Source organism: Gorilla gorilla, chromosome 12, assembly GCF_029281585.2.
Source record: "Gorilla gorilla gorilla isolate KB3781 chromosome 12, NHGRI_mGorGor1-v2.1_pri, whole genome shotgun sequence".
Classification (NCBI taxonomy): domain Eukaryota; kingdom Metazoa; phylum Chordata; class Mammalia; order Primates; family Hominidae; genus Gorilla; species Gorilla gorilla.
This window is the reverse complement of record NC_073236.2, coordinates 55139700-55165016: the sequence shown is the minus strand read 5'-3', so window position 1 is coordinate 55165016 and position 25317 is coordinate 55139700. Positions and strand designations below refer to the sequence as shown.

Here is a 25317-nt window from a genome sequence, read left to right as displayed (position 1 = left end):
ATATCTTTTGCAAATATTTTCTCCTAGTCTATGGCTTGTCTTTTTATTTTCTTAACAATACTCTGGTTTCTCTTCAGATTGTATAAATATTTCATCTTCTATTCTCTTAACAGTGTGTTTCACAGAGTAGAAGTTAATTTTAATGAAATTCAACTTACCAGTTTTTTCCCTCATGGATGGTGCCTTTGGTGTCATACCTAAAAAGTCATCACCAAGCCCGAAGTCATGTAGATTTTCTCCTGTTATCTTCTAAAAACTGTATATTTTGTGCTTTACATTTATAATCCATTTTCAGTTAATTTTTAGGAAGGGTATAAGGTCTGTGTCTAGATTTGTTTTTTTGCATGTGTATATCCAGTTGTTCCAGCACCATTTTTTGAAAAGACTATCCTTTCTCCATCAGATTGCCTTTGCTTTTTTGTTAAAAATCAATTGACTGTATTTATGTAGGTCTATTTCTGTGCTCTCCATTCTGTTCCATTGATCTACTTGTCCATTCTTTCACCAATAACCCACTGTCTTGATTACTGCAGCTGTATAGTAAGTCTTGAAGTTGGGTAGTGTCAGTTTTTCAACTTTGTTCTTTTTCTTCATTGTTGTGTTGGTTATTCTGGGTTTTTTGCCTTTCCATATAAACTTTAGAATCAGTTTGTCAATTAATCCACAAAGTAACTTGCTGGAATTTTAACTGAGATTGTGTTGAATTTATAGATAACATCAGAGAAATTGACATCTTAAGACTATTTAGTCTTCCTATCCATGAATGTGGTATTTCTCTCCATTTATTTAGTAGTTCTTTAGCTTCTTTCATCAGAGTATTATAGCTCGTCTTATATAGATCTAGTACCTATTTATAGTTAATTTATTTTGGCACTAATGTAAATTGTGTTATATTTTTAATTTCAAATTCCAATTGCTCCTTGCTGGTGTATAACAAAATGATTGACTTGTATATGTTAACCTCATATCCTGCAACTTCGCTATAATTACCTATGAGTTCCAGTTTTATTTGTTTTGTTTTGTCAATTTAGGTAGATTTTCTACATAGACAATTATGTTATTTGTAAACAAAGACAGTTTTACTTCTTCCTTCTCAATCTGTATACCTTTTATTTCCTTTTATTGTCCTATTGCATTAGCTAGGACTTCAGGACAAAGTTGAATAAGAGTAGTGAGAGGGGCTGAATTCACTTTTAAATATTTGGAAATTATTTTTCTACCTTACATAGATACTAAAATGTTGTCTTCTGTGTTTCTTCTTTTTCATTGTTAATAATTGTGAAAGAACATCAGTATAGAAGAGTGCATGAAATATGTATTGGCAGCTTAAGAAATAATTATGAAATTAACACCTCTGAACCCATTGCCAGACCAAGAAATAGAACGCCATCAACTACCCATAATTTCCCCCATGTATCCCTTCCCAGTCATAAAAGGTTTCCTTAAAATTTAATTTGTTTAATATGTTGTGATAGTTATAGCCTTTGGTCTAAAGGTCACTGAATATATAGAAATATCCAGATTTTAACCAACCTAATTCTAAACTTAATTATATATTTATCAGGTCTTGCTAAACTATCATTTGTTTCATTTTCAGCTGACTGAGGAAACCCAAGAATATATATTGAATCTTTTCCAACGTTATGTTGATGAAGGTTTACATTTTATCAATAAAAAGTGCAGCCAAGCAATTCCACAAGTGGACATCAGCAAAGTTACTACACTCTGTTGCTTATTGGAGTCCTTGATACTTGGGAAAGATGGAGTTAACTTGGCAATGGTATGAAGAGTTTTCTTACTGCTATGAAGCTAGAAAAATTAGATTATTGTATAAGTTCTTTGCAAAGAAATGACTCCATTCTAAAATATAACCATTTGATTTTTAAGTTAATTTTTCAGGGGACTAATAGCTATGATGTCATTCTTAGAATCTCAAAGCTACAAGTAACGTTAGCGTGTATAGTTTATTCCTCTACTCAGTTTTGAATTATCTTACAGTCTACAACATATTCCCAATATAAGATATTCTCAATCTGCTTACATACTTTCATGCAGGCATTTAAAAAGTTATAATAATCAGTTGAAAGACAAACTTGGACTTTTTTTCCCTACATATTCCTTCTCATTCATTTTCTCATCAGTGGTTATAATGTATAACTATAAGAAAACACTACTCTGTGAACCATTGAGTGAAGTATAAGAAACATACACTGTGCCCATGTAAAAATGTGTGAGTCTAAATGAAAGAAAAATATCTTTACACTTTGCAGCTTAGGATTCTTTTTATGTTCATATATAAAATATTAAGTCTGTTTCTCTTTATTCTTTCAGGAACAAACAAAATTGAACACTATACTATGTCAGACTTTTGTATTCTGTTATTTGTGGTCTTTGGGTGGAAACCTAACTGAAAACTACTATGATTCTTTTGATACATTTATTAGAACACAGTTTGATGATAATCCTGATGCCAGGGTAAGAACCAAATAAATTATATTTTAACATAATAATTCTGAATTATTTAAATTTTAAGATTAAAACTTTAAAAGCTTTAGTTCTATTGAAAATATAACTTATACACTAAACTGGTTCCTAAAATTATTCATGTTTTTCCAACCATAGACAACATTTATCGTATTTTTTAAGTTAGGAGCCCTCTCCCAGTCATATTAAAAAAGTAAGATGTATAAGTATATAAAATCTCTCTACTGTAAACAAATATTGAATTCTAGTTAGTAAATTTATTTTTCACAGTGTGAAAGTAACAGTGTGATTGGTTAGCTATCCTGAATTGCTGGAATGTACTTGCTATATATTCTAAGATTGACTAAATAAGTAAATATGTTGAGAATAATGGCAATGAATTTCTCACTGTTAGAGAAGGGATTTACAAATATGTATGGAAGGAGAAAAATTAGAATGCACTCTGTTTTATTGGATTGGTATTGCAGGTCTCAGTACTCATTGATATTCAAAATGTTAACATACATGTAAATGTATGAAAATTGCCGGGGCACATGGCTTACACCTGTAATCCCAGCATTTTGGGAGGCTAGGCAAGAGGATCACTTGAGGCCAGGAGTTTGAGACCAGCCTGCGCAATATAGCAAGACCCTGTCTCTACAAAAAATTTTTTTAGTATCCAAGCTCAATATTGCACACCTGTAGTTCTAGCTACTTAGGAGGCTGAGGCAAGAGGATTTCTTGAGCCCAGGAATTTGAGGCTGCACTGAGCTATGATCTTACCACTGCACTCTGGCCTGGGCAACAGAGCAAGACTGTGTCTTTAAATAAATAAGTAAATGTATGAAAATTGATGTGTGTATACATACATGTAAATTTTCTAGTCCATGTGCTGAAGAGAACTAGACACAAAGACACCTTGATAGCAGCAATGAGCATATCTAGTATACTTATTTTTAAATACTATTGTCATCCTCCACTAAAGAAAATGAGAAATTCTTAGTAAAATAGTTGATTTCAAGACTGGATCAGGGAAAATACAAAACAACTATTTTATGTTGCATAGTAAAAAAGTGCTCAAAGAATGATGTGACATGTCAAAAGAACACAGAAGGCAGTTTGAAGAGACTTCCACTGGTCAAAAATGGATAGATTTAAGCATCAAAATCATTAATCATAGTATAGGATCATAACCCTTTTAGTAAAATAAAAATCTGTAAGTTCATACTCATAATAAAAATATGCATGACTATGTAAATAAGTAGAGAAGAAAGAAAAACTCTTTCTAATGGCTAATACCAACTAACCTATGCAGAAGGAATAATGGATAAAGTTAGAAAGTCATCACCTTGCAACCATTATTGTAATAATTGATTTAGGCAGGAATCATCAATGAATACTAAAATCAGTGGGTAGAGGTTTCATGATAAGCAGTATTTACATAGTTTCTAAGTATTTACTTAAAAAAAAACTTGTAAACAGCACCTTAGCTACATGATCAATTTAATTTAACCAACATCAAGGCAAACCTGTGCCTGCTTCCTGATATGGGGCACTGTGAAAGATAGAATCTTGCTTCTGTGATATTTATTTCAAAAATGTATAACTCGATTCTAATCATGAGGTTACACCTGGAAAACCCAAAACAATGAATATTTTATAAAATAAACTGGACTATATTCTTCAAATATATCTATGTCATAAGAGACAAAGTTGAGAGACTTCTCTGAATAAAACGAGACTAAAGAGAGATAATTAAATGCAATGCATGATCCTGGAATGGATCTTAGACTTGGAAAAATATAGCTATAAATTATATTATTGGAAAAAATGGCAATATTTGAATGTAGAATGTAAATTAAATAATAATATGTCAGTATTCAATAAATTTTATCACCTAAGTATTTTTTTAATATGTCCTTTTGTCTTCATCCTTGCTGCCTTTGGATAACCCAGGTTCTTATCATTTCTTTCATGGGCTATTAAAATAGCCTATTTATTGTTCCTTTTGCTAGAGTCATATCTAATTCACCCTCTCTACTAGTAATCTTAAAATTAAAGGTCACAGTCTATTAACTGGTCATGAAATCAAGTGAAAGGGTCACAACCCAGTTTTTAAAAAGGAAATATCCTCTATTACAACTTTTAGTAAACACTATATTGGAGAGTCTAGCCAGTGCAATAAGGCAAGAAAAAGAAATAAGACATACAAACTTTGGAAAGGAAGAAGTAAAATAGTCATTATTTGCAGAAAAAAATGACTGAATATGTAGAAATACCTAAAAAATCTACAAACAAATGATTACAATTAATAAGTACATTAGTAAGGCCCTTGGATATAAGGTCCACAAAGAGTTAACAAATGAAAATTTGAAAGAATACCATTTATATAAGCAACAAAATACCAACTACTTAGGAATAAAAGTAATGAATGATGTGAAAGGCCTCTGCTGAAAATTACAAAACATTGTTGAGAGAAATTTTAAAACATCTGTATAAATGGAGAGATATACTATGTCCATGGATTGAGATACTATTATTAAGTTATCAGTTCTTTCCAAAATATTTTGAAGATTTTAGGCAACTTCAATCCCAAAATCCCAACAGATTTTTTCCATGAAATCTGACAATCTCATTCTAAAATTTATATAAAAATGTAAAAGATCTATAATAACTGAGATAATCTTGAAGGAACACACATTTGGAGGACTTAACTCCGTGACTTGAATAATTCAAGACAATAAAACAGCAGCAATTCAGAGTGTGGCATTGGTGAAAGGATATCAAATAGACAAACTAGTATTGACAAAGAAGTGGAAGAAAGGAGCCTTCTGAGGTGCTGTACATGTTCTATATTTTAATCTAGGGTGGTTATATTGATATTTACATATATGAAACTCTCTAAAATGGACTCTTAAAATTTGACAAAAAAGGTTATGTTATACCTTGAGGTTTAAAAAAAAAATAGAACAGAAAGTAGAGTGAATTGAGGAGGTTCCAAGATGGCCAAATAGGAACAGCTCCAGTCTACAGCTCCCAGCGTGAGCAATGCAGAAGATGGTTGATTTCTGCATTTCCAACTGAGGTACCAGGTTCATCTCACTGGGCTTGTCGGACAGTGGGTGCAGCCCATGGAGCAGGGTGGGGCATCACCTCACCCAGGAAGCACAAGGGGTTGGGTAATTCCCTTTCCTAGCCAAGGGAAGCCGTGACAGGTGGTACCTGGAAAATTGGGACACTCCCACCCTAATACTGCGCTTTTCCAACGGTCTTAGAAAACGGCACACCAGGAGATTATATTCTGCACCTGGCTCAGAGGGTCCCATGCCCACAGATCCTCACTCACTGCTAGCGCAGCAGTCTGAGATCGAACTGCAAGGCGGCAGCAAGGCTGGGGGAGGGGCGCCCGCCATTGCTGAGGCTTGAGTAGGTAAACAAAGTGGCCAGAAAGCTCAAACTGGGTGGAGCCCGCCACAGCTCAAGGAGGCCTACCTGCCTCTGTAGACTCCACCTCTGGGGGCAGGGCATAGCTGAACAAAAGGCAGCAGAAACTTCTGCAGACTTAAATGTCCCTGTCTGACAGCTTTGAAGAGAGTAGTGGTTCTCCCAGCATGGAGTTTTGAGATCTGACAGCAGACAGACTGCTTCCTTAAGTGGGTCCTTGAACCCTGAATAGCCTAACTGGGAGATATCTCCCAGTAGGGGCCAACTGACAGCTCATACAGCTGGGTGCCCCTCTGAGACAAAGCTTCCAGAGGAAGGATCAGGCAGCAATATTTGCTGTTCTGCAGCCTCTGCTGGTGATACCCAGGCAAACAGGTTCTGGAGTGGACCTCCAGCAAATTCCAACAGACCTTCGGCTGAGGGTCCTGACTGTTAGAAGGAAAACTAACAAACAGAAAGGACATCCACACCAAAGCCCCATCTGTATGACACCATCATCAAAGACCAAAGGTAGATAAAACCACAAAGGTGGAGAGAAACCAGAGCAGAAAAGCTGAAAATTCTAAAAATCAGAGCACCTCTTCTCCTCCAAAGGAACACAGCTCCTCACCAGCAATGGAAGAAAGCTGGATGGAGAATGACTTTGACGAGTTGAGAGAAGAAGGCCTCAGACGATCAGTAATAACAAACTCCTCCGAGCTAAAGGAGGATGTTCGAACCCATCACAAAGAATCTAAAAACCTTGAAAAAAAAGATTAGACAAATGACTGACTAGAATAAACAGCATGAAGAAGACCTTAAATGACCTGATGGAGCTGAAAACCATGGCACGAGAACTACGTGACACATGCACAAGCTTCAGCAGCCGATTCTATCAATTGGAAGAAAGGGTATCAGAGATTGAAGATCAAATGAATGAAATGAAGTGAGAAGAGAAGTTTAGAGAAAAAAGAGTAAAAAGAAATGAACAAAGCCTCCAAGATATACGGGACTATGTGAAAAGACCAAATCTATGTCTGATTGGTGTACCTGAAAGTGACGGGGAGAATGGAACCAAGTTGGAAAACACTCTGCAGGATATTATCCAGGAGAACTTCCCCAACCTAGCAAGACAGGCCAACATTCAGATTCAGGAAATACAGAGAACGCCACAAAGATACTCCTTGTGAAGAGCAACTCCAAGACACACAATTGTCAGATTCACCAAAGTTAAAATAAAGGAAAAAATATTAAGGGCAGCCAGAGAGAAAGGTCGGGTTACCCACAAAGGGAAGCCCATCAGACTAACAGCTGATCTCTCATCAGAAACTCTAAAAGCCAAAAGAGAGTGGTGGCCAATATTCAACATTCTTAAAGAAAAGAATTTTCAACCCAGAATTTCATATCCAGCCAAACTAAGCTTCATAAGTGAAAGAGAAATAAAAATCCTTTACAGACAAGCAAATGCTGAGAGATTTTGTCACCACCAGGCCAGCCTTGCAAGAGCTCCTGAAGGAAACACTAAACATGGAAAGGAATAACCGGTACCAGCCACTGCAAAAACATGCCAAATTTTAAAGACCGTCGATGCTAGGAAGAAACTGGATCAACTAATGAGCAAAATAACCAGCTAACATCATAATGACAGGATCAAATTCACACATAACAACATTAACCTTAAATGTAAATGGGCTAAATGCTCCAATTAAAAGACACAGACTGGCAAATTGGATGAAGAGTCAAGACCCATCAGTGTGCTGTATTCAGGAGACCCATCTCACGTGCAAAGACACACATAGGCTCAAAATAAAGAGATGCAGGAAGATCTACCAAGCAAATAGAAAACAAAAAAAAAGCAGGGGTTGCAATCTTAGTCTCTGATAAAACAGACTTTAAACCAACAAAGATCAAAAGAGACAAAGAAGCCCATTACATAATAGTAAAGGGATCAATTCAACAAGAAGAGCTAACTATCCTAAATATATGCACCCAATACAGGAGCACCCAGATTCATAAAGCAAGTCCTTAGAGACCTACAAAGAGACTTAGACTCCCACACAATAATAATGGGAGATTTTAACACCCCACTGTCAACATTAAACAGATCAACAAGATAGAAAGTTAACAAGGATATCCAGGAATTGAACTCAGCTCTGCACCAAGCAGACCTAATAGACATCTACAGAACTCTCCACCCCAAATCAACAGAATATACATTCTTCTCAGCACCACATCACACTTATTCCAAAATTGGCCACATAGGTGGAAGTAAAGCACTCCTCAGCAAATGTAAAAGAACAGAAATTGTAACAAACTGTCTCTCAGACCACAGTGCGATCAAACTAGAACTCAGGATTAAGAAACTCACTCAAGACCGCTCGACTACATGGAAACTGAACAACCTGCTCCTGAATGACTACTGGGTACATAATGAAATGAAGGCAGAAGTAAAGATGTTCTTTGAAACCAATGAGAACAAAGACACAACATACCAGAATCTCTGGGACACATTTAAAGCAGTGTGTAGAGGGAAATTTATAGCACTAAATGCCCACAAGAGAAAGCAGGAAAGATCTAAAATTGACACCCTAGCATCACAATTAAAAGAACTAGAGAAGCAAGAGCAAACACATTCAAAAGCTAGCAGAAGGCAAGAAATAACTAAGATCAGAGCAGAACTGAAGGAGAGAGAGACACAAAAAACCCTTCAAAAAAATCAATGAATCCAGGAGCTGGCTTTTTTAAAAGATCAACAAAATTGATAGACCGCTAGCAAGACTAATAAAGAAGGAAAGAGAGAAGAATCAAATAGATGCCATAAAAAATGATAAAGTGGATATCACCACCAATCCCACAGAAATACAAACTACCATCAGAGAATACTATAAACACCTCTACGCAAATAAACTAGAAGATCTAGAAGAAATGGATAAATTCCTGGACACATACACCCTCCCAAGACTAAACCAGGAAGAAGTTGAATCCCTGAATAGACCAATAACAGGCTCTGAAATTGAGGCAATAATTAATAGCCTACCAACGAAAAAAAGTCCAGGACCAGACGGATTCACAGCTGAATTCTACCAGAGCTACAAAGAGGAGCTGGTACCATTCCTTCTGAAACTATTCCAATCAATAGAAAAAGAGGGAATTCTCCCTAACTCATTTTATGAAGCCAGCATCATCCTGACACCAAAGCCTGGCAGAGACACACACAAAAAAAGAGAGTTTTAGACCAATATCCGTGATGAACACTGATGCAAAAATCCTCAATAAAATGCTGGCAAACTGAATCCAGCAGCACATCAAAAAGCTTATCCACCACGATCAAGTGGGCTTCATCCCTGGGATGCAAGGCTGGTTCAACATACGCAAATCAATAAACGTAATGCATCATATAAACAGAACCAATGACAAAAACCACATGATTATCTCAATAGATGCAGAAAAGGCCTTCAACGAAATTCAACAGCTCTTCATGCTAAAAACTCTCAATAAACTGGGTATTGATGAGCTGTATCTCAAAATAGTAACAGCTATTTATGACAAACCCACAGCCAATATCATACCAAAGGGGCAGAAACTGGAAGCATTCCCTTTGAAAACTGGCACAAGACAGGGTTGCCCTCTCTCACCACTCCTATTCAACATAGTGTTGGAAGTTCTGGCCAGGGCAATCATGCAGGAGAAAGAAATAAAGGGTATTCAATTAGGAAAAGAGGAAGTCAAATTGTCCCTGTTTGCAGATGACATGATTGTATATTTAGAAAATCCCATCGTCTCAGCCCAAAATCTGAAGAAGCTGATAAGCAACTTCAGCAAAGTCTCAGGATACAAAATCAATGGGCAAAAATCAAAAGCATTCCTGTACACCAATAACAGACAAACAGAGAGCCAAATCATGAGTGAGCTCCCATTCACAATTGCTTCAAAGGGAATAACATACCTAGGAATCCAACTTACAAGGGATGTGAAGGACCTCTTCAAGGAGAACTACAAACCACTGCTCAACAAAATAAAAGATGACACAAATGGAAGAACATTCCATGCTCATGGATAGGAATAATCAATATTGTGAAAATGGCCATACTGCCCAAGGTAATTTATAGATTCAATGCCATCCCCATCAAGCTACCAATGACTTTCTTCACAGAAGTGGAAGAAACTACTTTAAAGTTCATACGGAACCAAAAAAGAGCCCACATTGCCAAGACAATCCTAAGCCAAAGGAACAAAGCTGGAGGCACCATGCTACCTGACTTCAAACTATACTACAAGGCTACAGTAACCAAAACAGCATGATACTGGTACCAAAACAGAGATATAGACCAACAGAACCGAACAGAGCCCTCAGAAATAATACCACACTTCTACAACCATCTGATCTTTGACAAACCTGAAAAACAAGAAATGGGGAAAGGATTCCCTATTTAATAAATGGTGCTGGGAAAACTGGCTAGCCATATGTAGAAAGCTGAAATTGGATCCCTTCCTTACACCTTGTACAAAAATTAATTTCAAGATGGATTAAAGACTTAAATGTTAGACCTAAAACCATAAAAACCCTAGAAGAAAACCTAGGCAATACCATTCAGGACATAGGCATGGGCAAGGACTTCATGACTAAAACACCAAAAGCAAGGGCAACAAAAGCCAAAATTGACAAATGGGATCTAATTAAACTAAAGAGCTTCTGCACAGCAAAAGAAACTACCATCAGTGTGAACAGGCAACCTACAGAATGGGAGAAAATTTTTACAATCTACCCATCTGACAAAGGGCTAATATCCAGAATCTACAAAAAACTTAAACAAATTTACAAGAAAAAAAATCAAACAACCACATCAAAAATTGGGCAAAGGACATGAACAGATACTTCTCAAAAGAAGACATTTATGCAGCCAACAGACACATGAAAAAATGGTCATCATCACTGGCCATCAGAGAAATGCAAATCAAAACCACAATGAGATACCATCTCACACCAGTTAGAATGGTGATCAGGAAACAGCAGGTGCTGGAAAGGATGTGGAGAAATACGAACACTTTTACACTGTTGGTGGGACTGTAAACTAGTTCAACCATTGTGGAAGACAGTGTGGCGATTCCTCAAGGATCTAGAACTAGAAATACCATTTGACCCAGCCATCCCATTACTGGGTATATACCCAAAGATTATAAATTATACTGCTATAAAGACACATGCACAGGTATGTTTATTGCGGCACTATTCACAATAGCAAAGACTTGGAACCAACCCAAATGTCCATCAATGATAGACTGGATTAAGAAAATGTGGCACATATACACCATGGAATATTATGCAGCCATAAAAAATGATGAGTTCATGTCCTTTGTAGGGACATGGATGAAGCTAGAAACCATCATTCTGAGCAAACTATCGCAAGGACAGAAAACCAAACACCGCATTGTTCTCATTCATAGGTGGGAACTGAACAGTGAGAACACTTGGACACAGGGTGGGGAACATCACACACCACGGCCTGTCGTGGGGCGGAGGGAGGTGGGAGGGATAGCATTAGGAGATATACCTAATGTAAATGATGAGTTAACAGGTGCAGCGCACCAACATGGCACATGTATACATACGTAACAAACTTGCACGTTGTGCACATGTACCCTAGAACTTAAGGTATAATAATAAAAAAAAACTTTGATTCTGGATAACAATAAAAAAAGAAAGTAGAGTGAATTGCACATAGTAGAGGTAAATATTTTACCTGTTTGTAGATACACATACGTGTGTATGTACAGAGTCACAATGAAAAATGAATTTCTTACTAAAAGTCACTGTCAAATGACCTTGGAGCAATATTGCTCTGTACAGCTGCCAGGATGAAACTTCTGAAATGCAGTCTGATTATGTTACCTACCTGCTTAGAATCCCTCACTGGACTGTTGCTCTAAGATTTTTAAGAAGTAAAGCTTTTTATAATTTGACCCATCTGTATTTCCAGCCTCATCTCACTGTATGCAGCGCTCTCATGCTTCCCAGCATACACCATATTTTCCATGGCATCAGACTTCCAATCCTGTTTTTTCAGTCTGAATCCTGAACCCCTTCTTTCCCACCCCCATGCCATCCCTTTTTTGCCCATCTGACTCCAGCTTGTTCTTCAAGTCTGAGTTTTAGCATTACCACCCCTGGAAGCCTTCCTGAATCTCTAGCCATCACCATAACTCCCCTGCAAGTAGAAATGAGCCATCCCTCTGTGTGTGTGTGTGTGTGTGTGTGTGTGTGTGTGTGTGTGTATGTGTGTGTGTGTGTGTGTGTTTGTAATAAACTCCTTTAGAGCCCTTATTTCCCCATGGGTATTAACTGAAGTGCTTATGTCCCTCAGGGGGATTACCAGGTCATTGAAGACAGAGGCTGGGTCTCATTCAGCACTTGTCCTCAGCATCACAGACAGTATTTGGCATGGCGTAAGCCCTGTGAATGTTAAATTTAATTAAAAAGCTATACAATTCTGACATGGGTTTTAATATAATCGGTATAACAGATATTTCCATGCATTGTGTTGCATGATTTTGTTTAAATAACTAGTCTCAGATACCTAAATAACTATGTATCTACAAAGGAAAAAGAAATCCAAATCCAGTTAGGTTTTTTGACTGCCTTTTTTTCTATGTGAGTGTATCTACTACTGTGTGTCAATATTGCTTATTCCCTATTGAAAGTGGTGTTTAATTTTGTACTTTAGCTTCCCAGTTCTGGTGATCTGTGGAGCATTCATATGGACTTTGACACCAAACGGCTGGATCCCTGGGAACGAATCATACCTACCTTCAAATACAACCGAGATGTTCCATTTTTTGAAATGCTTGTCCCCACAACTGACACAGTGCGCTATGGGTATCTAATGGAAAAACTACTGGCAGTCAAGCATTCTGTGTTGTTTACTGGAATAACTGGAGTGGGCAAGGTAGGAAACTTACATCAAACAAGAAGTCCTCTCCAAATGTGAGGGCATGATGGACTTAGAATCGTTAGCACCAGAAGTAATATTATTTCTGAGAGGAATTTTTTTTAGCGTTTAGCACTTTTGCAGGAAGAATATTATGCTGAATCTATATTGATCCTGGGAATTGTTCCAAAGTTTGCCAGTTTCTGAACACATTCTTGGAGTTGATACTATATGAACTAGAGGGCCAGTGTTTGTGTTTAGGGGCTTTTATGTTTTATCCCTTGGTATTTTGGGGGCTGCCACTGCACTGGTTGGATGAGAATTGGGCAGAGGAGTTTACATTCCCAAAAGACAGTTGATAGAGATCAGCTCATCACCTCCAGCCTGTTCACTTATACCTGATACAGCAATGGTATCCTTGACTATTTGGGGTTTTTTGTTAAAGTAGAATGGAGGGAGGAATATTGATGATTTGGGCTTCTTGGTTTTGGAGAATCCACATAAACAGGACTTCACCGTTTCCCCAAAAAAATATTCTAAAAGAAATTTGGATCTTTCTATGACTCCTTCCATATATTGGCTTGAAGAGTAGCCAAGATGGATTTTGGCATGAAACTAGATTAAAACTTTTTGCTAAGATAGTGCTGATTAGAATATCTCTTTGGTTCTGAAAAATATAACTAAATGGAATCTCCAGTAAGAGAAAGCAGACATTTCAATCTGGCTTTAACCTCTCTCTTTTTATCCTGTTTCTTACTCATTGTGCCAAATTATTACAGATATAACTGAAAGAGGTTATATTCATGTGACATTAATTAACTTATTTTAATTTAAGTCTGTGATTGCAAAAGGATTGCTAAATAAAATTCAAGAATCAGCTGGCTATGTCCCTGTTTATCTGAATTTTTCTGCTCAAACTTCATCTGCAAGGACACAAGAGATCATTGAGTCAAAACTGGAGAGAAAAAGAAAAAATATTCTAGGTAAGAATCATTATTTTAGTTTGTCCCACACAAATTATTCATTAAGCTAATAAATGACATAAATAGTGCATGTAATAAAATGACAGTTGGATATTTTATTTGCTTAATTTACTTGTAAAGGTGATTCTGTTCATGGCGTTTTTATGCTAGCTATGTAGATGTCTTAGTGTTGCCAAGCAAGTCATTTATTTCTGTCAACTCAGAACATCTTCAATCTCTGCCTCTCCATAGCTCTCCCTCTCTCCACCCAGGTTCTTCCAACATGCACTAATTTCCCCTTATTTAAAATAAACAAACCTCTGTATATTTGGCACATTGGGTTATCTGAATTCAGTGAGGAATAAGTATGAGATTGTTTTGGTTTTTTCTTCAGTCAGTACTTTCAGCAAGGTTTTATGGAAGCTTCCCCACCCTCCCTTATTAACTGCTTAGACAACTAGCATAACTTTCTGGTCACCTTCAGACATTTGGAGTCTGGGCCAGTCTAAGCCTCAATCCAATACCCAATTCAAAGTTCCTCCTCTCATCTGTCCTAAGCCAGGTTTGTGGCTCCAGATACGTATGGGAGGTGAAGGGGTCATGGGATGCTCTTCACTCCTCCCCACCCTCCCTGTAGGAGGCTGGAGTATGCAGGGAATGGGAGGAGAAGAAGGAAAGGACAAGTTTCTTCTCCCTAGCCAGTGCTCAGATGGGCCTCTCTGTGGCTGGTCCCTGCTTCTCTAGCTGGCACTGAATGGTGTCTATGCTGTCTGTGAGGCAGGTTTTCAGGAGTGGCTCTTGTAAGCAACTCCCAAAAGAGCTGTTTGCAAGTCAGGCATTGACCTTACCATTGGAAGTTTCCCTGAGGGTGGGAGTCAGGACCTCAGCCCTCACTCTCCAGCAGTCCATCTGCAGCCTCTTGCAGCTGGGGCCCCACTTGCTCAGTCCACAGTCTCTGGGGTGGTGCACCAGCCAGGGCTCAGGCTTGGCTGCCTCCCACATTGCCCACCATCCAGCAGGCCCTGTCATGCCAAACAATGGTGCTGCCAGCTGCTTCACTGCCTCCTGTCTCTGTCCCCTCTCTTCTGCTCAGGTAGGCAAAGGGCAACAGATGCCAGTCTATTTTCTGGTGGGGGCCCCAAATTCTTACAAAGGTTTATCTTAGACCCCTTCCTTACCCCCCACCCCTTCCTGCTACTTGGCTTCCAGGGGGGCCACAGGATGGAGTGGAGCACTCAGTTTGCCTTGGAATCACCTCCTGTAATAATCCCAACCACAGGGACATGGCTATTTGCCCATCGGGTTCCTCTTTCCTCTGCTATCACTCATTCCTTTTTCTAATGAGTGTGTATATTCATTTAAATGTGGCATTGTGCAGCCCCACTGCACTGGATTTCCCTTTGATGTGATCAGGATGCTTTTGAATATCTAATCTGGTTTCCCTGTGAGGGTGCTGTGATGACATTTATGAAAGGAAACTTTGGCATTCTTCCTCTCCCTACTATGGAAATAAAGTGATGTTCCTCATTCATGCCTAAGCCACATAGTTGCTGAGGGCAGTGGGTGTGGCTGAGACAGAGAAAGATTCACTCCTTGCTGGAGAGAGGCCACCATCTTGTGCCCTGACAGTGAGGATAAGGGGCCACCTGGCATGACAACGTGGACGTCCTGACCAGGACCACATCTTCCTGCAGGGGCCTGGGTGGGGCCAGAAGGAAGTCTCTCCTCCTCCAGGCAGGACCCAGAACTGAGCTCTTTATGACCTGTAGGATGTCATTGAGTCCAAAGTCATACCCTAGCTTTGTCTTACATTTTCTAAGGGAAAATCATAATTCTTAAATTAAATTCATTTTATTTCCCTAGGAGCACCGGGAAACAAACGAATTGTGATTTTTGTTGATGATTTAAACATGCCCAGACTGGATCGCTATGGCTCTCAGCCTCCAATTGAATTACTTCGGCAGTATCAAGATTTTGGGGGATTTTATGATAGAAACAAACTGTTTTGGAAAGAAATACAGGTTACTTTAGCTTTTAAATTACTTGGTGTGCTTAAATTTAAATGACAAGGAAATATGATGTATAGTTTGTGAGACTACCATAACAAAGTACCACAGATGGGGTGGCTTGCACAACAGAAATTTATTTTCTCATAATTCTGAAGACTAGACGTCTAAGAACAAGGTGTCTGCAGGATTGGTTTCTTCTGAACACTCTTTCCTTATGTCTTTACATGGGCTTCCCTCTGTGTCTGTCTGTGTCCAAATCTCTTCTTATAAGGACACCTGTCATACTGAATTAGGGCTTACCCTAATGGCCTCATTTTAGCTTATCTCCTCTTTATTTGGACTGTCTCCAAATACAGTCACATTCTGAGACCCTGAGTTAGGACTTCAACATATGGTTTGGGGACAGGGGACACAATTCAGCCCATAACATGTGGCCTCAGTTTTTCCTCCATGTAATTCAATGTATTCAGTCTATATTGAGTTTTTGCCATGCTTGGTTCAGGAGATCCATGAACAAGTGAAACAGTCCCTGCCTCCCAGAGAGCTTCAGAAGGTGGACAGACATTTCTAATGCAGAGTGGTGAGAGGGGAGAGACAGGAGGGATTCAGGGCTGGGGCTGGGTTGAGAATGGGAGAAGCCTCCCAGAAGTGATGGATTCTGAAGGCATGCATGCCAAAGCAGGGAAAGGGAGCATTTTACACCCCAGAAGCAGGGAATGTAAAATACTATGGTGGTGTGAATTATGAGCACCAAACCAACAGGAGAGGCAGAGGTCACATCCCATGGTGCCGTGGGCCCATGAGGAGGAATCTGGATTTATCCTGTAAGTGCTGAGGAGCTGCTGAAGGAAATGTTATGGAAAGATCCCCTTGGCTGCAGGGGAGGGATGAGCTAACGAGGAGGCAAGACCAGAGGCAACTGCAGTAGCCTAGAGGACAAGAGATGAGGGTCGAGCCTCCTGTGGTAATGTGTGTGGTCAGAAAGGTTTAGAAGCCAGAAGGCAGATCAGCAGGACTGGTGGTGTGTTAGTCAGGGTTCTCTAGAGGGACAGAACTAATGGGATAGACATATATACATAAAAGGGAGTTTATTAAGTATTAACTCACATGATCCCGACGTCCCACAATAGGCTGTCTGCAGGCTGAGGAGCAAGGACAGCCAGTCCAACCTCCAAAACTGGAGAACTTGGAGTCCGATGTTCAAGGGCAGGAAGCATCCAGCATGGGAGAAAGATGTAGGCTGGGAGGAAGATGTAGTCTGGAAGGCTAGGCCACTCTCTTTTCACACTTTTCTGCCTCCTTATAGTCTGGCTGCATGGGCAGCTGATTAGATTGTGCCCACAATTAAGTGTTGGTTAAGGGTGATTCTGCCTTTCCCAGCCCACTGACTCAAAAGTTAGTTTCCTTTGGCAACTCTCTCACAGAGACACCCAGGATCAATACTTTGTATCCTTCAATCCAATCAAGTTGATATTCAGTATTAACCATCACAGGTGGGGTATAGAGTCAAGAGGGAGAGAAACCTAGGTTAACTTCCCCATTTCTGTTCTGGAGAAAATTTCTGTTCTGGAGAAACCAACACCCTTGACAAGAAGAGAGCAGGGGGCATGTTTCGTTTTGCTCACAATAAAAACAAATAATTGTACCAGGCACTATTCTAAGGGTTTCCCACCTACTAGCACCCAACATCCCTACAAGATGGATAATGTTATCAGCCCTGTTTTATAGATCAAGAAATAGACCAAGAGTATGGAGTAATGTGACTGGTCCAAGGTCACACTACTAGCAAGTGGCAAAACTGGGATTAGAGCCCAGGCCATTTGGCTCCTGAATATGTGATTTTAGCTAAGATTCCTCCCTGCCCCCATTGCTAAGCTCCAGTTCCCTGGGAAATCCAGGTAGAGCACTTTCTGTCTATCAAAATGAGAGCTTAAACAAGGCATAAACATTCTTTGAAGTGAAAAAATAAGATGAGTGTAAGAGGCAGAGGGATAAATGGAGACTGAAGAGAGGGTCAAGCTGTGCAGAGGTGAAAACTGATGGGGTCACAGGTAGTAGGTCTCAAGAAAGGGGCCTTGGTCACCAACACAGGGAGCCCCGGATGCAAGATGAACCCATATTCAGTTCCTGGGAACTTTATCTTTATAAACAAAGCAGTCTTTTGCATATAAGGCTTTTTACTTTCCAAATAAGTTTATCTAACTTTATCTTCCCAACAACGCAGTGAGGAGAGAATATCACGTGCCCTTCGCAGGTTTAGAATTCCCCTGACTCAGTGCCATGGGGATGAGGGTGGGAGGGGAATGACTGCCAAACCTCCCACCAGGCCAGCGCTCAGTGGCTCCTCTCTGCCAAACAAATCACATGGAAATGCCTCGCCCTGGCACTCTGAGGCTCCCACATATGGCTGTGAATGGCTGCTCTGATCCGAGGGTCTTTTGCTGCTCCCTGCACATGCCCCACAGTCCCACTGAGGCAGAAGGCTTGCTGTCTTCTGAATGCACCCATATCCCCCACGGCATGCCTTTGTGATGGTGTCCTCTACCTGGAAGGGCCCTGCTCTCCAGCTCTTCCCTTATAATCCTCCTACTCCTTCAAGGCCCATCTCCAAATAGCCTTGCTCACAGGGCCTTTCCTTAAACCCCCATTTCCAGTGTGAGCTCCTCTTTCACCCACATGGAGCACTGTGTGTCTTTATGGCCTTCACATTCTTTCTTTTTTTTTTTTTTTTTTTTTTTTTTTTTGAGATGGAGTCTTCCTTTGTCGCCCAGGCTGGAGTGCAGTGGCGCGATCTCGGCTCACTGCAAGCTCCACCTCCCGGGTTCACGCCATTCTCCTGCCTCAGCCTCCCGAGTAGCTGGGACTACAGGCGCCCACTACCACGCCCGGCTAATTTTTTGTATTTTTAGTAGAGACGGGGTTTCACCGTGTTGGCCAGGATGGTCTCGATCTCCTGACCTCGTGATCCGCCCGCCTCGGCCTCCCAAAGTGCTAGGATTACAGGCGTGAGCCACCGCGCCCGGCCTTCACATTCTTTCTTGAATCAGAGCTGTTGATGTGCTCATCTTGTGTTGCATTCCTTCATGTTAGACTCTGAGCTCCTGACCTCCATCTCCCTCATTTTTATGGCCCCTGCTAAGCTTAATACCTTGTATATAGTAAGCCGTTGTTTATTGGAACTGATTCACGTAGAGACAGGGACTTGTCCACCTCAAGCCTTGGTGCTGTAGATCTGGGATCAAGAGTGCCTTCCTCTTGGTCTTCAGATTCTTCTTCCTACCAAAGGAATTGGCACACACTCTTCCCTTTGCCAGAAATGCACCTGCTTCCTTCACCCCTATGGCCTTGTCTTCTGCTACTGTCACCTTCCAGCTCTCCGCTGCAAGTGCCACTTCCTTGGCCAAATCTTCTCTGACTCACAGACTAAGTTAGGTTCCCCCAACAAGCATTGCCTCAGTATTATATCCCTTTCCTTCAAAAAACTTACTGTGATTTATATTGCTATTTTATTTTATTTTATTTTATTTTGAGATAGGGTCTCATTCTGTCACTGAGGCTGGACTGCACTGGCACAATAGAGGCTCACTACAGCCTCAACCTCCTAGGCTCAAGCAATCCTCCCACCTCAGCCCCCCGAGTAGCTGGGACCACACGCACATGCCACCATGCCCGGCTAATTTTTTGAATTTTTAGTAGAGACAGGGTTTCATCATGTTGCCCAACCTGGTCTTGAACTCCTGGACTCAAGTGATCTGCCTGCCTCAGCGTCCCAAAGTTGCATATTTATTTTTAAGATCATTGATTTATGGTATTAACCTCTGTCCTTCCCACTAAAGCTGCTTTAAGACAGAATAGGTGGCATGTTCTCTCCATTAGACCCACAGGGCTTTTGCTTTCCATTTAACTCACAACAGCCCAGGCTATTTGTGGATTCCATGTTTGAAGATTCACATGCTCACAAAATTTATTTGTAACTACAAAATCAATATTCATAGCACTTATTCTGTCCTTTGCAGACATGTACGGAGTGGCAAAAAATTCTAGCTATCCAACCCACAGTTCCCAGATGAGGTGGAACAAGACAACACTCTGCCTTCTTTTTCAGCTCTCATGCTGTAAACAACTGCCCTTTTCGCAGTCTACTTGAGACCACACTTTCACATTTTTGTGCCTTCTGTTGGTGATTTTGCTATTTAAAATGGCCCAGTTGTGGTGCTAAAGTGCTGTCTACTATTTCTAAACACAAAAAGGCTGTGATGTGCCTTACTGAAAAAAATGAATGAGTTTGATAAGCTTCATTTAGGCATGAGTAATAGTGCTGTGGTCCATGAGTTCAATGTTAATGACTCAACAATATAAAATAAGGCATTTTAAACAGAAACACACATAAAACAAAGTTATAGATTGGTCGGTTGACAAAAATGTCATCACCAGAGACTCACAGAAACCTAACCCTAGGAGCAGTGGTTCAGTAACCACTAATCCAGTGCTCCAGCCAACTTTACTAAACTTAACTACCATGAATAATGAATATTTGTTGAAAGAATGGCTATGTTTTATCTTCAGATAGCAAAGTTTTTAGGATTACAGTTTCACATAAAGGTATTTATACAAAGTAGGTGAATTAGCTGAGTGACCTTGAGCAACTTACTTAACCATCCAGGGCCTTGGTTTTTTAATCTATAAAATAGGTGTAATTATAGTGATCTCTTGGACTGATTGTGAGAATTAAGTCATTTAACATGCACAAAAAAAAGTAATGTAATGCTGGCATTTGGGAAGTCCTACCATTAGGATAGGCAGGTCTCATTTCGTTCTCTGCTGAGTGATCCAAGTGGATTTCTCTGCACACAGGATGTAACAATCGTATCGGCGTGTGCACCTCCAGGCGGTGGCCGCAACCCTGTGACTCCCCGCTTCATCAGACACTTCAGCATGCTGTGCCTCCCAATGCCCTCAGAGCACAGTCTGAAACAGATTTTTCAGGTGAGTGTCGATTTTAACTTAGGCAACAGGAGGAAAAGAAAGCATATTTTTTCCAAGGCTCCCACAATCAAAGTGGTGTCTTGTGTTTCTAAGGAGTCCATCTATCCGTCTCTTTCCTGAGCAGGAAGCAGGTAAATATGGACTCCTGGAGAGTAGCTGGCAGGCATTTGCATCACTGCCTTCTGTATCTGTTGGTCTCAGAGAGTTCTAGAAATGCAGAAAGATTGTGCAAACAAAGCCCCTACCTTTAGAGAAGGCTGCATCTTAGGTCCCTGCCACTTGGCACTCCACACACAGTTCTTGGCAGATCTCATCACTACCCAGCCCCTGCCTTTGTGCTCATCTTATCCCTAACCACCAGGTCTGCGTGTCCACTTGCCACCAAACTTGGCACCTGATATGCCAGAGAGCTCAAGCTCAACACACCTAAAACAGAACTCATCTCCTTGGCCACTCTCGCTAAGAATAACAACCTATCTTTTGTCCATCTGTACTCACTTCCCTAATAGGCTACTTCCCCATCCTTTATATGGGAAAAATAATAACACCTGCCCTACAAGTGCTCAACAGATTGAGAGGCATTATTTTGAGTAGAACAGTAAAAGAATATGAAGCAGCATGACTAAAGCCCCGCATAACCAACCTGCAAAGGTTGCTTAGAGAAGAGAGATTGTGAGCTGAGTCTTGGGGATGCTGGGAATTGACAGGGAGGAACAGATCTTAGGAACAGGAAGTGCTGGGTGAACGCAACTGCAGAGGCAGGAAATGGTAAGGTGGGCACAAAGGTATAATAAGACAGTTCAGATGACTGGCCTGGAGAAGCTGATGACAGTGATGTGGACAGTGATGCCCAAGGATGTGGCAATTAAGTGAACCTCCACATTCACCAGCATCAACTTCTTCCAGTAGAAGCCCTCTCTCAAGAGGGACAGACCCCGCATGTATACAACCTTCAGTACATGGAAAGGAATTTTCTATTTGTATTGAAATAGCTTATTTCTGTGGGAAATTATTTTTAATAAATTGAAGTAGTTCCAATAAGCTGTTTAGGAGCTAATGCCAAAATGTTATATAAAAACTGCCACATTTTGAAAAACTTTCGGAGAGTGCTTTAGAAAATAGGAAAAGATGGGAGCTTCACTCCTATAATTAAGCACCAGAGTATAAAACAAGACATAACAGCAACCACCAAAGCCATTAGAAGGGTTGTCTAAGGCCTGCACACTTTTTTGAGAACTTTTATATTTATATTTTGAAGTTTGAAGTGAGTGATTCCCAACCACACCACAGATACACTGTGATGTGGTGAGTGTTGAGGGGTGTCTCAAGAAACTTATGCCTGGTTAGAAGAGACTGAATTTGCAATTTATTTCATTTTTTATTAAGTTAAAGCAAATTCAGGGTTATGACTACAAAAACATCATTCTTCATCATTCCAAAATGGAATGATTTCCATTTTGTGGGTGGGAAGAATGCAGTGAAGTCTGGGCCACTGGGAAAGACATGGTCCCCAACTCTCAACCTCCTGTGGGATTATCATGTCCATGGAAATGTGTCACCCGTGGGAACATCATCCAGCAAGCACGTCATAGCTAAAAACTGGCTGTGATAAGGCTGCTTCTTCCCACTGTAACTTTACAGGTTTACATTTAAAACCCACACTAGCTATAAGGGGAAATAGAAATGATACGTGGCAAAACTGAGAGATTCTGGGGGCTACCAGGTTGGACTGAATTCAGGTGGGAAAGAATATTGCTCTCATTACAACGGACAGGGTATTTTGCCTGTAAGAAAAAAGAACTTGCTCTAGGCCCATGGATCTCAAACTTCATTTTTCATCACATCCCACCTTAGCAGGACCCAAGAATTCATCACCCGTCTGTCCTGTCCTTCATTACTGTTTGGAGGAGAAAGAACTTGGATATAATCAAGAATTGAAGAAGAGCAAAATCAATAAGTTAAAGTAAATTTATTGTTAGCAACATCTATAAATAGATTTATTTCTACTATATAAAAGAAGCCTATGAGTCTAAATAGTACATGTATATTATATATAATGTTTTCAATCACCTATTAGTGTTAACACGATTAGTCCTATCATTGTACTTTCTTTGATAGTCTGTTGCAAATTAGTTAAACAGTGCATATATGCAGGGAGCGCACCACTAATGCCCAGACACGGTTTGCACAGTTGGAATATGTACATTATAAGTGACTCTTTCTCGGACCACAGTTCATACAAACCTGAGTGTTTACTTATTGGAAATTTATGTGCCAAAATATGCATCACTATACATTCTAAGGGTAAACTGAACAGCACACAACCAGGTAAATTAAACTTAATGAAATTTCCAGTTAGAAAGCTATAACGCAGTAACTGAAAACCGTGATCAGCTCCATAAACTAGTGATAATGTGCTTATGCCAAAGTATCCTCCCAAAACTAAGAAACCTGGCTGCATCTTGCGTGCATGTTCTTAGTAAGAGTTTTGCAAAGTTACCAAACAGATCATGTAAGCCAGATCCTTAAGTAGAATACCAGGCTGTGGTCCTCAGTAAATTCTATAATGATACGCTAATTTTAATGTATGGATACCAATTTAGTAGCCTTTAATTCATTCATTAAACAAATATTTGTTGAGCACCTTCCACATGCCTGACATTGGTGTATCATCCCTGTCCTCATGGATCTTCTTCCATGGACACAGATAATGAATAGATGAATGAGATATCTAGATATAGACACACAGTTACTCATGTATATGTTAGAAACTGTATTTGTATTTGTGTCATGGAGAACAGAAGGCTGGAGCTTTTTACGTACATATAACATATATATAAATAAAATTATCAGCTTGTCTATTCTCCATCATACACATACAAATGGACAGATTTTCATCAAATTTAAAGATTGGGTTTGAGATGGTCCTACATAAAATACAGACCAAGTGGAGTATGTTAAACTCATGTTGGGGTCCCAGGAGGGGATACCTAAAGAGGTCATCCTCACAGGTTAAAGCAAATGTTAAACAGGAGGCCCACTGAAAACAAATACTCAGGTTTATTTCAAAAGATCTCATATATGACACCAAATCTGAAGTCACAACTTCAGATTGGACTAACTTGCAACCATTGATATGCATTCTCGTGGCTTCTCCCATTAGTTACTCCAGGGTTAATGGTAATAAGAATTTATCTATTTAAAAAACAAAAATGATTTTTCCAAGCACTTGCGGGTCAAGGACTAGCTAATAAATACACATGTTCAAGTTGTGATGTTATGGATGAGAAGATCAGAGAGACTGATGGGAGGACTTGTTTTAGACTGAGTGGTCAGGAAAGGCCTCTCTGGAGAGACAGCATGTAACCTAAAACATGAAGGATGAAAAGGCACCTGCCAAGCAGAGAGGGCTGGGCACAGGGAGAGGGGAACAGCAGTGCAGGGGCCTAAGGTGGGAAGGAGTGTGGGTGTTCAGACTAGTGTGGCGGGGACATGGGGAGCAATGGAAGGGAGGGGTGAAGTGAGGATCCTGGGGGAAGGGTGGACCAGCAGGGAGACCACGATGGAAATGGAGAGGCCAGAGTGAAGGAGAGAGAAGAGAAGCCCAGATAAAAAAGAGTAGGGGCCAGGATGGGGTGATGTCCGGGGAAACAGAGGGAAGCAAACAGATCCAAGAAATGTGTTCAAGACTGATTTTGCAGGACAGAAAATGGGAGGTGTATAAAGAGACTTCGAAGCTCCTGATCTAAGCTTAGGAGGGAATGGCCAGCTACTGAGATGGGGAAGCTGAAGTGTGAGGGAGTTCACCATTGCAAGTAAGTCGCATTTAAAATATACATGAAGATGAAAGTCTATGAGAGTGGTGGTCATTCATCCATAAAAGTGAGAGAGAGGGTTTCTGTTCATTTCCAGGTGGGTTTGTGCCCTTCGTGATGACCCCTTGGACTCACCTCAAGCAGAGGTCTAAATTACTTGAGAGTGTGTTCATGTAAATTCACTAGTCAGATATGAATGCCACTCAGGCATCTCAAAACAATTACAGAAGACAGGAGTGAGCGCATTCTCAAGAATGTTTTCTGAAATGAGCAGAAGAGCTTTGATACCAGAAGACTTTGTGTTGGAATATGGCTTTCTATCTATTATTAGAAAACGTTATCATCCGGAGTATTTAAAAGATAGATATTTGGTTTAAAATAAATCTAATCCTCTCATATTATGTTTCTGGTTCTAGGCCATCTTAAATGGTTTCCTGAGTGACTTTCCACCAGCTGTAAAGCAAACTGCATCAAGCATTGTAGAAGCCTCAGTTGAGATTTATAACAAAATGAGTGTTGACCTCCTGCCAACACCCGCCAAGTCCCATTATGTCTTTAACTTGAGGGACTTATCCAAATGTGTGCAAGGTAGTGTACTGAACCCTCGTTTTCTGATCTGCACCCTCCCTACTTTTCCATTGGCCCCCAAATATCTCAGTAACATTGTATGTATGCAGGTGTTGGTGACTCACCCAGAAATCCCATCACCTGTTCCTATTCAGGCTGAGTGCTT

The 25317-nt window shown here is 40.1% G+C and overlaps 1 protein-coding gene across 1 annotated transcript in view; it reads left to right on the top strand.

Annotated features, from left to right (window-relative positions):
• Positions 1-25317, top strand: part of DNAH6 (dynein axonemal heavy chain 6) — a 364719-nt gene that overhangs the window by 201546 nt on the left and 137856 nt on the right. The window contains exons 36-42 of the mRNA XM_063695744.1: positions 1598-1780; positions 2332-2475; positions 12609-12830; positions 13648-13795; positions 15638-15795; positions 20638-20769; positions 25001-25172. Of these exons, the coding sequence (XP_063551814.1) occupies positions 1598-1780; positions 2332-2475; positions 12609-12830; positions 13648-13795; positions 15638-15795; positions 20638-20769; positions 25001-25172 (1159 nt within the window). The remainder of the gene's footprint in view (positions 1-1597; positions 1781-2331; positions 2476-12608; positions 12831-13647; positions 13796-15637; positions 15796-20637; positions 20770-25000; positions 25173-25317) is intronic.